Consider the following 13,433-nt stretch of genomic DNA (forward strand, 5'->3'; position numbering starts at 1 on the left):
CAACAATTTCTGGTGATCTGATATACATTATAATCTCTTTCAGATATATTAATCATTCCTGTGCACCAAATTGTGTGGCTGAGGTGGTGACCTTTGAGAAAGGGCACAAAATAATCATCAGCTCCAACCGTAGGATCCAAAAAGGAGAGGAGGTGGGTCCATCTTGTAAGCAAAACACTTCATTAGGCCTGCTTTACAGCCTCTACTGTGCATAAAACTGAACAATACTTAGCTGAAATAAAATAAAGTCAACCAATTCTGCATTTACCGTAGTACCTACAGGTAACTTGCTGGTTACAGAATTAAACATCATTGCAGTTGATACTGGAGAAGGACCTAGAGAGACAGAATTAGAAAATAAGAAGGAGCAAGTTCTGAGTCACATTTGTATTTAGGTATATAGTTTTGTTAGGCTATGAGTTGAACCCCTATTAGGATAAGAGCATAACAAGTCCAGGGTGAGGAAAGGCCTTTAGACCCTTCAAGCCCACTCCATCCAGAGTCCATTTTATCATGGACTTCCCTCCCACAACACTTGTCCATCCCCTAATTTAGACATTGAAGTCTAGATTTTCCAACTATTATTTTACATTTTAAATAAATGGGTTCCCTCCAGCATCAAAATAAAGCCAACTGGAAAATCTTGACCCTGGGGGGTCATCAGTGTTGTTAAGGATAGTCCATGAAGTGGCTACTTCCCCACCTTATCATACCTTTTTGCATTTCCTATTCCACCTTTACCAATGTGTATTATCTTACATTTCTCTACATTAAAATCAATCACTCATTCCTTGGCCACGTGCATTGTTTTCCCATAACCTTTTGAATGCTGTCAGATTTTCAAAATGCTTGTCCACATGGCCACAGAACTTTATCTCACCATCAGCAAAGTTTATAATATTATACATATCCTCTCCATTGATGAATGGTGTGAACCACAGGAAACAGAATAGATCAACGTGGAACTCCCAATTGTTGCTGTCCCTCCAAGCTTTTTCCATTCATTGCCATGTTTTGCTTACTATTGCTAAGGTAGTTTTCAGTCTGTATAGATAATATATTCCATATTCCTTAATTTCTTTCCATGTGGAACTTTGTCAAATGCCTTCTGAAAGTGCGGGTAGATATTGATACGATTGCCCTCAATCAAACAATTTAATTCCTCTTCATTGGGGTTTTCCTCACCTCATGTCTAGCTCTGTTGTAGACTAATTGATAGAGATTGATTGCTATGATTAGTCAACAGCTCTGTCATTATTGTATCATGCGACTACCAGGATGGTACAAGGCAAACTAGATGGACCTTTAACTTTTTTCATCTAGCAATTCCTATGTTCCTAAAAAAAAACGTAATCAGAAAGTCTCTTTTTTTTGTTTAGGACTCTAGTATTCATGCCACCTGGTCCAGTTGCCCATTGTACATTTAATTCCTCGAAGTGATGGGAACAAAACATAACATAAAAATACAAAAACAACTTAAGATGGTCCCCATTATTTCCCTTATTTTTGACTGAAATGATTTAATAGTTTAAGCATAAGTTCACTCAGTGCAGAAGGAAGACCCGACTAAGTTATGTATCCAGTCCTTTGTCTGATGTGGCCAGTCTTGTGCAATGGGTTGGTAATTGGTTGGGAGGGAGGAGACAGAGTATGGATAAAGGGTTCATTTTCTGATTGCAGGGATGTGACAAGTGGAGTACCCCAGGGATTTGTACTGGAGCCTCAGCTTTTCATCATATATATTAATTACTTGGATGAAGGAATAGTGAGTTGGATATCCAAGTTTGCAGATTACACTAAGTTAGGAGGCACAATAAGTTGTGTGGATGTGAGCAGGAAGTTACAAAAGGGCATGGACAGATTAAGTGAGCGGACAAAACTGGGTAGATGGAGCTCAATGTGGGAAATGTGAGGTCGTCTACTTTGGATCCGAGAAAGACAAATTGGAATGTATTCTTAATTTTTTTAATCCTTCATGGGATGTGGACGTCACTGGCGAGGCCGGCATTTATTGCCCATTCCTAATTGCCCTCGAGAAGGTGGTGGTGAGCCGCCGCCTTGAACCACTGCAGTCCATGTTGTGAAGGTTCTCCCACAGTGCTGTTCGGTAGGGAGTTCCAGGATTTTGACCCAGCGACGATGAAGGAACCGCGATATATTTCCAAGTCGGGATGGTGTGTGACTTGGAGGGGAACGTGCAGGTGGTGTTGTTCCCATGTGCCTGCTGCTCTTGTCCATCTAGGTGGTAGAGGTCGTGGGTTTGGGAGGTGCAGTCGAAGTAGCCTTGGCAAGTTGCTGCAGTGCATCCTGTGGATGGTACACACTGCAGCCACTGTGTGCCGGTGGTGGAGGGACTGAATGTTTAGGGTAGTGGATGGGGTGCCAATCAAGGGGGTTGCTTTGTCCTAGATGGTGTCAAGCTTCTTGAGTGTTGGAGCTGCACTCATCCAGGCAAGTGGAGAGTATTCCATCACACTCCTGACTTGTGCCTTGTAGATGGTGGAAAAGCTTTGGGGAGTCAGGAGGTGAGTCACTCGCCACAGAATACCCAGCCTCTGACCTGCTCTTGTAGCCACAGTATTTATGTGGCTGGTCCAGTTAAGTTTCTGGTCAATGGAGACCCCCCAGGATGTTGTTGGTGGGGGATTCGGCGATGGTAATGCCGTTGAATGTCAAGGGGAGGTGGTTAGACTCTCTCTTGCTGGAGATGGTCATTGCCTGGCATTTGTCTGGCGTGACTGTTACTTGCCACTTATCAGCCCAAGCCTGAATGTTGTCCACGTCTTGCTGCATGCGGGTACGGACTGCTTCATTTTCTGAGGGGTGACAGACTAGGAGCTGTGGACGAGCAAAGGGATTTTGGTTCCAGGTACCCAGATCACTAAAAGCTAGTGCACAGATACAAAAAGTAATCAAGAAGGCTAATGAAATGTTGGCCTTTATTTCAATGGGGGTTCAAATTCATAAGTGAGGAAGTGATGCTTCAGTTGTGCAGAGCCTGGGTCACTCCCTATCTGGAGTGGTGCGTTTAGTTTTGGGCACCGAACCTCAGGAAAGATATAAAAACAGAAAATGCTGGAAATACTTAGCAAGTCAGGCAGCATCTGTGGGGAAGGAAACCTTTCATCTTCGATCTGAAAGGTTAACTCTGTTTCTTTCTCCACTGATGCTGCCTGACTTGCTGAGTATTTCCAGCATTTTCTGTTTCTGTTTCTATTTCAGATTTCCAGCATCTGCGGTATTTTGCTTTTGTCTCAGGAAAGATATATTGGTCTTAGAAGGAGTACAGTGCACATTCATCAGAATTATATCAGGGCTCAAATTATGAGGACAGATTGCATAAATTTGGCTGGTATTCCCTTAAGATTAGAAAGTTGAGGGGTGATTTAATGGACGTGCTTAATATGATAAAGGGATTTTAGGTGGAATAGATACAGCGAAACTATTTCCTCTGGTAGGGGAAATCCAGAACAAGAGGGGATAATCTTAAAATTAGACTTAGGTCATTCAGGAGTGAAATCAGGAAGCAGTTTTTCACACAAAGGGTAGGGGAAATCTGGAATTCTCTCCCTCAAAAGGCTGTGGATGCTGGGACAATTGAAATTTTCAAGAGTGAGATCAACAGATTTTTATTAGGTAAGGGTATCGAGAGATATGGATCACAGGTGGGTAAATGGAGTTGAGGTACAGATCTGCCGTGATCTCATTGAATGAGGATCAACAAGGTCATCTATGTGCGGAACCACAAGAGATGGGTGAGATCCTGAATGAATATTTCACATCGGTATTTACGGTTGAGAAAGGCATGGATGTTAGGGAACTTGGGGAAATAAATAGTGATGTCTTGAGGAGTGTACATATTACAGAGAGGGAGGTGCTGGAAGTCTTAACGCGCATCAAGGTAGATAAATCTCCGGGACCTGATGAAATGTATCCCAGGACGTTATGGGAGGTTAGGGAGGAAATTGCGGGTCCCCTAGCAGAGATATTTGAATCATCCACCGCTACAGGTGAGGTGCCTGAAGATTGGAGGGTAGCAAATGTTGTGCCTTTGTTTAAGAAGGGCGGCAGGGAAAAGCCTGGGAACTACAGACCAGTGAGCCTGACATCTGTAGTGGGTAAGTTGTTAGAGGGTATTCTGAGGGACAGAATCTACAGGCATTTGGAGAGGCAGGGACTAATTAGGAACAGTCAGCATGGTTTTGTGAGAGGAAAATCATGTCTCACGAATTTGATTGAGTTTTTTGAAGGGGTAACCAAGAAGATAGATGAGGGCTGTGCAGTAGACGTGGTCTACATGGACTTCAGCAAAGCATTTGACAAGGTACCGCATGGTAGGTTGTTACATAAGGTTAAATCTCATGGGATCCAAGGTGAGGTAGCCAATTGGATACAAAATTGGCTTGACGACAGAAGACAGAGGGTGGTTGTCGAGGGTTGTTTTTCAAACTGGATGCCTGTGTCCAGCGGTGTGCCTCAGGGATCGGTGCTGGGTCCGCTGTTATTTGTTATTTATATTAATGATTTGGATGAGAATTTAGGAGGCATGGTTAGTAAGTTTGCAGATGACACCAAGATTGGTGGCATTGTGGACAGTGAAGAAGGTTATCTAGGATTGCAACGGGATCTTGATAAATTGGGCCAGTGGGCCGATGAATGGCAGATGGAGTTTAATTTAGATAAATGTGAGGTGATGCATTTTGGTAGATCGAATCGGGCCAGGACCTACTCCGTTAATGGTAGGGCGTTGGGGAGAGTTATAGAACAAAGAGATCTAGGAGTACAGATTCATAGCTCCTTGAAAGTGGAGTCACAGGTGGATAGGGTGGTGAAGAAGGCATTCAGCATGCTTGGTTTCATTGGTCAGAACATTGAATGCAGGAGTTGGGATGTCTTGTTGAAGTTGTACAGGGCATTGGTGAGGCCACACTTGGAGTACTGTGTACAGTTCTGGTCACCCTATTATAGAAAGGATATTATTAAACTAGAAAGAGTGCAGAAAAGATTTACTAGGATGCTACCGGGACTTGATGGTTTGACTTACAGGGAGAGGTTAGACAGACTGGGACTTTATTCCCTGGAGAGTAGGAGGTTAAGGGGTGATCTTATAGAAGTCTATAAAATAATGAGGGGCATAGATAAGGTCGATAGTCAAAATCTTTTCCCAAAGGTAGGGGAGTCTATAACGAGGGGGCACAGATTTAAGGTGAGAGGGGAGAGATACAAAAGGGTCCAGAGGGGCAATTTTTTCACTCAAAGGGTGGTGAGTGTCTGGAACGAGCTGCCAGAGGCAGTAGTAGAGGCGGGTACAATTTTGTCTTTTAAAAAGCATTTGGACAGTTACATGGGTAAGATGGGTATAGAGGGATATGGGCCAAGTGCAGGCAATTGGGACTAGCTTAGTGGTATAAACTGGGCGACATGGACGTGTTGGGCCGAAGGGCCTGTTTCCATGTTGTAAACTTCTATGATTCTATAATGGAGGAACAGACTCGATGGGCTGATTGGCCCACTTCTGTTCCTGTGTAAGAATGTATATTTAAGGAGCTCCTTATTTGGTCTATCTCAACTTGAAAGAATTCTATTAAAATCGACTCTACCGTGTCCCTCAAGGTAAATGGGTTAAGATCAAAAACTGATTAACTTTTTTAATTTTGGGAATGTAGTTCACCCTGTCTAAATTAATAATTATATCTTGCCTTGAATGCCTACCCTAACCCAACTCTATAGTGCTAACATAATATGCTCCCAAGGATGTGAAAGGGAACCATTCCCCTAAGTGAACACACCAACTTGTTTTATGCTGAGCTGATTAAAGTACCAATCATCATGGGAGCACCATCACCAAAAGGACTGCAGCAGTTAAAAGAATGCAGCCCACCACCATCACCTCGGCAACTAGAGACACCAAATTGGGGGGTATAGTTGACACTGAGGAGGACTGCGTCAAAATACAAGAAGACGTTAATAAATTTGCAGAATGGGCATGTAATTGGCAAATGAATTTCAATCCAGGTAAGTGTGAGGTATTCTATTTTGGTAGGAAGAATAAAGGGGCCACATACATTTGGATAGTAAGAGTCCAAACGGGGTAGAGGAGCAGAGGGATCGGGGTTACAGATACACAAATCACTAAAAGTAGCGATGCAGGTTAATAAGGCCATAAAAAAAGCAAACCCAGCACTGGGGTTCATTTCTAGAGGGATAGAATTGAAAAGCAGGGAAGTTATGTTGTATGGAACTTTGGTTAAACCACACTTGGAGTACTGTAAACAGTTCTGGTCTCCATATTCTTTAAAAGGTGCAGAAAAGATTTACTAGGATGTGACCAGAACTGAGAGGTTATACCTATCAGGAAAGATTGAGCAGGCTGGGGCTCTTTTCTCTGGAAGAGAAGACTGAGGGGTGACCTGATCGAGGTCTTTAAGATAATGAAAGGGTTTGATAGGGCAGACGTAAAGAAGATGTTTCCCCTTGCGGGCGAGACTAGAACTAAGGGCCATGAATATAAGCTAGTCACTAATAAATCCAATAGGGAATTCAGGAGAAACTTCTTTACCCAGAGAGTGGTTAGAATGTGGAACTCACTACCACAAGGAGTAGTTGAGGCGAATAGCATAGATGCATTTAAGGGGAAGCTAGATAAACACATGAGGGAGAAAGGAATAGAAGGGTATGCTGATAGGGGTAGATGTAGTAGGGAGGGAGGAGGCTCATGTGGAGCATGAACACCAGCATGGACCTGTTGGGCCGAATGGCCTATTTCTGTGCTGTACATTCTATGTAATTCTATGTAGTAAATATGGCCTTGTCATCGGCACCTACATCTCATGAACAAATATAAAAAAACAAGCTAAGTAGCTCTGCTTTAATTACACTCACCCCACCTAATCCAGCAAACCTTTGAATTGTTGTGAGAAGCTTTACTACTCTAGCGTCCAGGAAGCACTCAGCCATTTCACAGCTGCATCGTTAGTTTTCAAGTAAATATTGTGCTTTTTGCAGAATTGCAGCTACCCACGTCTTTCATTCCCAATGAAGATGTAAAAGTTATTTAATCTTATTGTCTGAGACTTGCAAGCTCCTTTTCTTTTCACTTCAAATATATGTCTTGGGAAGTCTGCTGGAAGTAAGAGTCGTTGATTTTGATTTTTCTGTTAATTGTAAGTATTGTAATGGAAGTAGATGCCACAGTAAACATGGTGCCACTGGAGTTTGCGTATTTTTCAATTCTAAGTCTATACTGTGGTCTGGTCTGTAATTGTGGTGGAATGTGTTTTTAAGCCTCATTGTTTGGTATCGATGTTTTTCTAACAGTCACTGATGAGAAACCTTTTCTATTGCAGCTGTCCTATGACTACAAGTTTGATTTTGAAGATGACCAGCACAAGATCCCATGTCACTGTGGAGCTGTAAACTGCCGTAAATGGATGAACTAAGCGCATTCCTTGCAATATTTCTGGGGTTGCTTGTCCCTGGGAAGAGATGCTTACAACAACAACAACAAAAACAAAAAACAAAAAAAATAAGCCTGGAATTCACAAATGATTTTCCTCATCTCCAGCAGCAGCACAGAGTTCTGTAACAAGCATAAACTGAAGACTGGCTGAGACGCCAGTCACGCATCTGTTCATTTATAATGCAGGTGGAAGCAGATTACTAAATGGTCTAGCACTGGAGTTACTGTCCTGTATCAACAAATGAGAAATGGTTTTACTAGGAAAAGAACCAATGGCTGACCCGCTTACAAGTAGGGGTAGGCACTTATGAATGTAGGACTGAATTCACCAGCTAGGGGAAGGATCAACAGTGCTGGTCACAGCCTTATTTGCAAGGGGCAGGCCCTCTAGTTTAAAAATAAATAAATAATTAAAAGTAGACACCACTGAACAAGGAATGTACTGAGATGACTTCCTTAGGGATACAGCTAAGGGAAATAACTTGCACTAAAAACATTTAAAATACTTGATTCCATGAGTCAGTTTATTGTAGTTTTTTGATTTCTGTATGATAAAAGAGAAACATTTTTGTATTTATTGGATAAGTGAATGAAGCTATTTTTAAAAATAAAAGTAGAAGAAAGCCAAGCTGCTGCTGTTAACCTGCAGATATAAAACCCTGTTACTTTGTACAAAGTGTAAATAAAGTGAGGAATAAACAGTATAAGAAAAAAAAATGACCAAATGCTACCTGACATTGCAGCCGTTTGCTTTTAGTGGAGTTCTCTGAGTCAGGTTACATGGCATATAATTTTAACCAACTGTGAATTAGGTTCAAAACCACACCCAGGTAGTGGCTAGGAGCTCCTTTAGCAAACCTAGATGTAAAGGTAGAAGATTGCAGACATAATACATTCAGCAGAATCATGTAAGGGTTGTAGCCTCAAAGATAGTTTTTATTTTTAAGCAAAATTATGAGATGTAATTATGCTAACACTGCAGGATTTTTGGCAATAGGGTTTTGGAATAAATGAGAAAATAGGCACAAAAAATAATATTTGTATGGATTGTTTTTGTTTACATTTCTTTAAACAAACACTGTTTTGTGTTGGCTTGTAGAGGTTTAAAAAAAATGCATTTTGAACCAGGTTAGCTTTATTTTGTACTTACAGAAAAAAAATAACTGGTACTGACACTTCACAACTATTAAGTTCAAAATGAAGTTTGTGTGCACATTATCAGTGGACTGTAAACTGTTGTTATATTCAATGAAACGGTCATAAAATTGTAATGTATATGGCATGTTGTATTTTTTACCTTACAGAAGAAATCATATGTATATAGTTCTTCTTGATAAATAGCTGTATGAATTTGTTTCTTGGATTTTTTTTCTCTTGTATAATAATATTCCAACATCCTACCAGTATTTGTCCTACAGTTTTTTTTTCTGTCCTGTACAATAGTATCTAATGTTGGGGAAAAAAGAAGCTTTTTTTGAAGTATAAAGAGTGTTATTGGGTTTTGGAGTTTGTGCAACCAGATTAGGAGATCAGCATTTACAAATAAAATATTTTACATCTATGAACAGAATGGTTTTGTCATTATGAATAGAACTGTCTTCTCACGCTAATAAAAGTGGAGGGTATTTATCTTGGGATATTGCTCTTGTATAATCTGTTCAGCTTGGAATGATAGGCTATCTCATAAGTATATATATATATATATATATTTGTATTCATTCCAAAATTCTTGCACCAGACTTTTAGGCATAATGCCATAAGTAAGGTTGTGAAGACCTGTATGTTTATTAAGACAGTAATCCCATGGATGCAATGCAACCAGGTTCAGAAGGATTTGAACCTGTCGGGTGACTGGGTCAAAAGATAAATGCAGTTTCCCATGGATTGGCATAAAGTAATTCAGTAGAGGACCAGGGAAACAAAAAAGGAAGTATGTGTTGAATGAAACATGCCAATCAGGAAATGTGTTTAAGTGGAGAATGTTAATCGAGGAGAAGTTTATGGGGTTATTGTGAATAAATCTGGGAAATTGCCTAGTGCTTAGCTGCAGTAAAAAAAGTAAACAAGATAATTCGGTTGCATTAGCAGAGGGATGAAGCACAAATGAAAGGAGGCTGCACTGTTCAGCTCCCGGCTGCAGTGCTATATAGCTCTGGCCATATAATTGTAGGAAGGGTACTATTGCTCTTACAGCTACAGATGCAAGTAACCAAGTTCACTTTGGATATTAGAAAGTTTTCCAAAGAGAATTAACAGTGCAAGTGCCATCTACCAAATCCATTGGGCAGGATTCTCATCTAACAGTTCAGGCTGCCCCATTCTGGGATGTCAGAGGACCATAGGCTCCAAGGTTTCTGGAGCCAGGACCAAAGCTGTAAGTAAGCTTTAAAAATATGCTTCTTGCCTGCTGTTCCATCCCAGCTGTGACTCATCCTCTCCCATTCCCTTCCAAGGCTATCTTCAGTTTCTTGTGACTAAATCTGGGATCACCGCACCAGATATTTAAGTCTGGGAAGGTTACACCGTGGCTATCTGCTTAATTTGAAGGAGGAATCCCTGAACTTCTAAAGAACTCTTGAATTGGAGGACATCTTCTCCCCCCCCCCCCCCCCCCCTACTGAGAGAAGAGTTGTTTTGGACACAAACGCCTCTCACAGGTTGGTATTATTCCAAAACGTAATCTTGTGGCCTACCCTGGACCTCAAACTACGCAACACATTTTGGAAGACTAAAGAACTTTAAGGTGGTTACTTAGCATCAAATTATTCAAGCAGTTTGCCCAGAAAACTTGCGAGCTTAAATGGTCTCAGGGATACTTATCATAGTAGGTACAGCATAGGAGGAGGCCATTCGGCCCATTGTGCCTGTGCCAGCTCTTCGAAAGAGCTACCCAATTAGTCCCACTTCCCTCCTCTTTTCCCATAGCCCTGTAAATTTTTCCCTTCAAGTATTTAATTCCCTTTTGAAAGTTATTATTGAATCTGCTTCCACCAACTTTTCAGGCAGTTCATTCTGTTTTTTAGTGATGTTGGTTGAGGGATAAATTTTGCCAGGACCCCCATGCTCTTCTTCAAAATAGTGGTATGTAATCTTTTACGTTGACCTGAGGGGGCAGACGGGGCCGCAGTTTAACGTCTCATTCAAAAGACGGTACCTCCAACAGTGCAGCATTCCTTCAGTACTGCACTGGAGTGTCAGCCTGGATTTTGTGCTCCAGTCACTGGAGTGGGTCTTGAACCAACAACCTTCTGACTCAGAGGCTGAGCCAAGGCTGACACAATTAGCTGTTGTAAATTTTGACGGTCTGATATCTCATTAACTTCAAATAATCTTGGTTGGTGCCATTTTCATACATTCCTGTCTGTGATAGCTCCTATAGGAGTGGGATTGGATTTCAGCAGGGCACCAATATTTGAATCCTCAGTTTGATGACCATGAACATTTTCATGCCTGATGCCAGACTATGAGATCTTTACTGCTGAACCTTCTCCATCAATGCTTTACAATTGGTCTCCACTGTTTCAACTTGTGGAAATAAATGACCTTTTGATAATGGGTTCCAGCAGGTGGACTCAGAAACAGTATTCTTTAATAAGTCGTATTTAAGCTACTGCCACTGAAGGATGAAGAACCGATGCTTCTCTGATTAGCTAACGTTCAGAAATGTTGGACTTCAATGCCAGTGTACCAAATAGGACTCCAACTGGTACAGAAACAGGCTCAAATCTATAGTGTTTCACATTCAAAAGGATTCAGAATCAGTTGGCTTTGGACAGTGGTATGTAGTATTAACAAGCAGGGTGGGACTGGCTCTCACACCATGGACTCTATTTTTTAAATGGCGGTGGGGGTGGTCAGTAGGCACGCTGGTGGCCCAACTAATAAAATCCTACCGTTTCCCACGCGCTCGCAAGTTGATTGGTGGCCCTTAACGTGGCTTCCGGGTTTGCCGTCCGAAAGCAGCGCAGCGGGCGGACTGCGCACCCGCATGACAGGCTGTCAGTTGGAGCGGCTCTATTTAAAGGGCCATTGCTCCAAAGGCTTTTGCTGTACCAAAGACCAAAATCGTACAATGGAGCAGCACAGGGGCAAGGCTGCTTCAAGATTTAATGATGTCTCACTGCAGCAGCTACTGGCCAGGGTGAGGAGGAGGAGGGAAGTGTTTTTCCCTGCAGATGGAAGGAAGTGCCCTGCCTCTGCCACCAAGAAAGCCTGGTTCGAGGTGGCAGAGGAGGTCACCAGCAGCAGCAACATCTCCCGCACCTGGATCCAGTGCAGGAAGCGCTTCAATGACCTAACTAGGTCAGCAAATGTGAGTACACTTATTGATTCTCCTGCATTCCGTGTTCCACATCACCGCCCCCCCCCCCCCCCCCCCCCGCAACTCATTCTGCACTGCCAACACCACTCCATCACCATTCCTCACACTCATTTAAGGCTCATCCTCAAATTACCTGCACGTCCTGAGCACTTCCTCACCTCCCCATTAGTCACCCCACCACTACCACTCAACCCAATCCTCAGGCATTGTGATGGCTCTGTCTCATACTCACCCTCCGATGCACCTCTTTCACGGTCAGCATCACCCAAACCAATGCATTCATCGGTTGGCCACTTCATCATCACTCACTCACACGTCTTCTTTCTCCCCTTCTAGGAGAAGACAGCGCAAAATGCATGGGAGAGGGCGAGGACTGGAGCGGGGGGGGGGGGGTGGGGGGGGCCACAACAAGTAGTGGTCCTCAAGGGCAATTAGGGATGGGCAATAAATGCTGGCCTTGCCAGCGACGCCCACATCCCATGAACGAATAATAAAAAAAATGTGTGAACAGAAGAATTCTGAGTGGAAACTAAGAATTTTCAGTCGAAACACAAAGATCTCCCAGCCAAAAGTCTGTCTGAAAGACCAGAGTGCCCTGCTGCAATAACTCACCTTTTATCCCCATCTGTCAAACAAGCATTTGAATGTCCAACTGGCTGCTGGCTGAAACAGGTCTCCTGCCGCATGGGAAACACGTCACAGCACGGGAAACATGCTGAGGCTGAATGAAAATTGGTCCCCTGTCTCAATGACTATGAAATTAACAAGTTCAAATACTTAAAGTATCTAACTAACTGTCTTAACTGTCATCCCGCTGGCTTTAATTGCCGATGGGACTTCTGCATTCGTGAGGTGTGCGCGCGCGCACAGACACGTCTGTGGGGAACCCGGAAGTCAGCGGGTTGGAGCCGGCTTCCGATCCCACTCGGGATTTCCCCGATTTTTGGAGCTTCCCCCCCCACCCCCTAACGCACCTGCACTTCGATTCGAAAATCGCAGCCCGTATGTCGGGATACTGTGCTGCAACATGGATTCAGGGAATGCTCAGTAAAGGCATCGGCTCAGCATCTTCCGCGGGAGAAATCTTACCAGTCTATGGTTCAGCCTCGCAAGTGGAAAATTTACCTGGAAGTAAATCGAGATATCTTTCATTAATGGGTCTATTCACCTCAGTGGCTAATAATTAGCCTTCATACCTTTGTTACAAAACAAGGAATGTGGCAACTAGACACCCTGTCCTTTTCTTACTGAAGTGGCTGTTTGTTTATGCCTTTCATGTCTTCCCAATGATTTCAGTGGAGAGGAGCGACAGTCAGCTTGATAACCTTGTAACAGCGCCACATATCGTGATTTCAAAACAGCCTGGTCTTGAGCAATGGCTTTCTGATTTCACTTCCAGCTAGGAGGAACCTTGTGTCCCAAGTAGGTCAGTTCTTGTCTTCAGCCACACAAAGCCTTCATCCGACGGCTTAACTAATGAACAGCAGTTTATTCTGAGTCCGGATATCCTGGCCTTAACTAAGAATGCTTGAGTGCTGGAAATTTTTGTCCAGATACTTAAAAGAGCGCCTTAACCAATTAACTTATCCAGTGTCTTTTATTGTGGAGTACCTTCAACACTTTGAAACCTCCTTCCTCATCCAAAGTTCCTGT

At 42.8% G+C, this 13,433-nt stretch overlaps 1 protein-coding gene across 10 annotated transcripts in view; it reads left to right on the forward strand.

The window, feature by feature from the left end:
• The window catches only part of kmt2ca (lysine (K)-specific methyltransferase 2Ca), a 424,137-nt gene extending 415,108 nt beyond the window's left edge, over positions 1 to 9,029 (forward strand). For all 10 annotated transcript variants that reach the window (XM_068008355.1, XM_068008384.1, XM_068008402.1 and 7 more), the window contains 2 exons: positions 44 to 152; positions 7,347 to 9,029. In XM_068008355.1, coding sequence (XP_067864456.1) covers positions 44 to 152; positions 7,347 to 7,439 — 202 coding nt within the window. In that variant the 3' untranslated portion in view covers positions 7,440 to 9,029. The remainder of the gene's footprint in view (positions 1 to 43; positions 153 to 7,346) is intronic.
• The last annotated feature ends 4,404 nt before the right edge of the window (positions 9,030 to 13,433 follow it).

This window comes from Heptranchias perlo, chromosome 2, assembly GCF_035084215.1.
Source record: "Heptranchias perlo isolate sHepPer1 chromosome 2, sHepPer1.hap1, whole genome shotgun sequence".
In the NCBI taxonomy this organism is placed as follows: Eukaryota; Metazoa; Chordata; class Chondrichthyes; order Hexanchiformes; family Hexanchidae; genus Heptranchias; species Heptranchias perlo.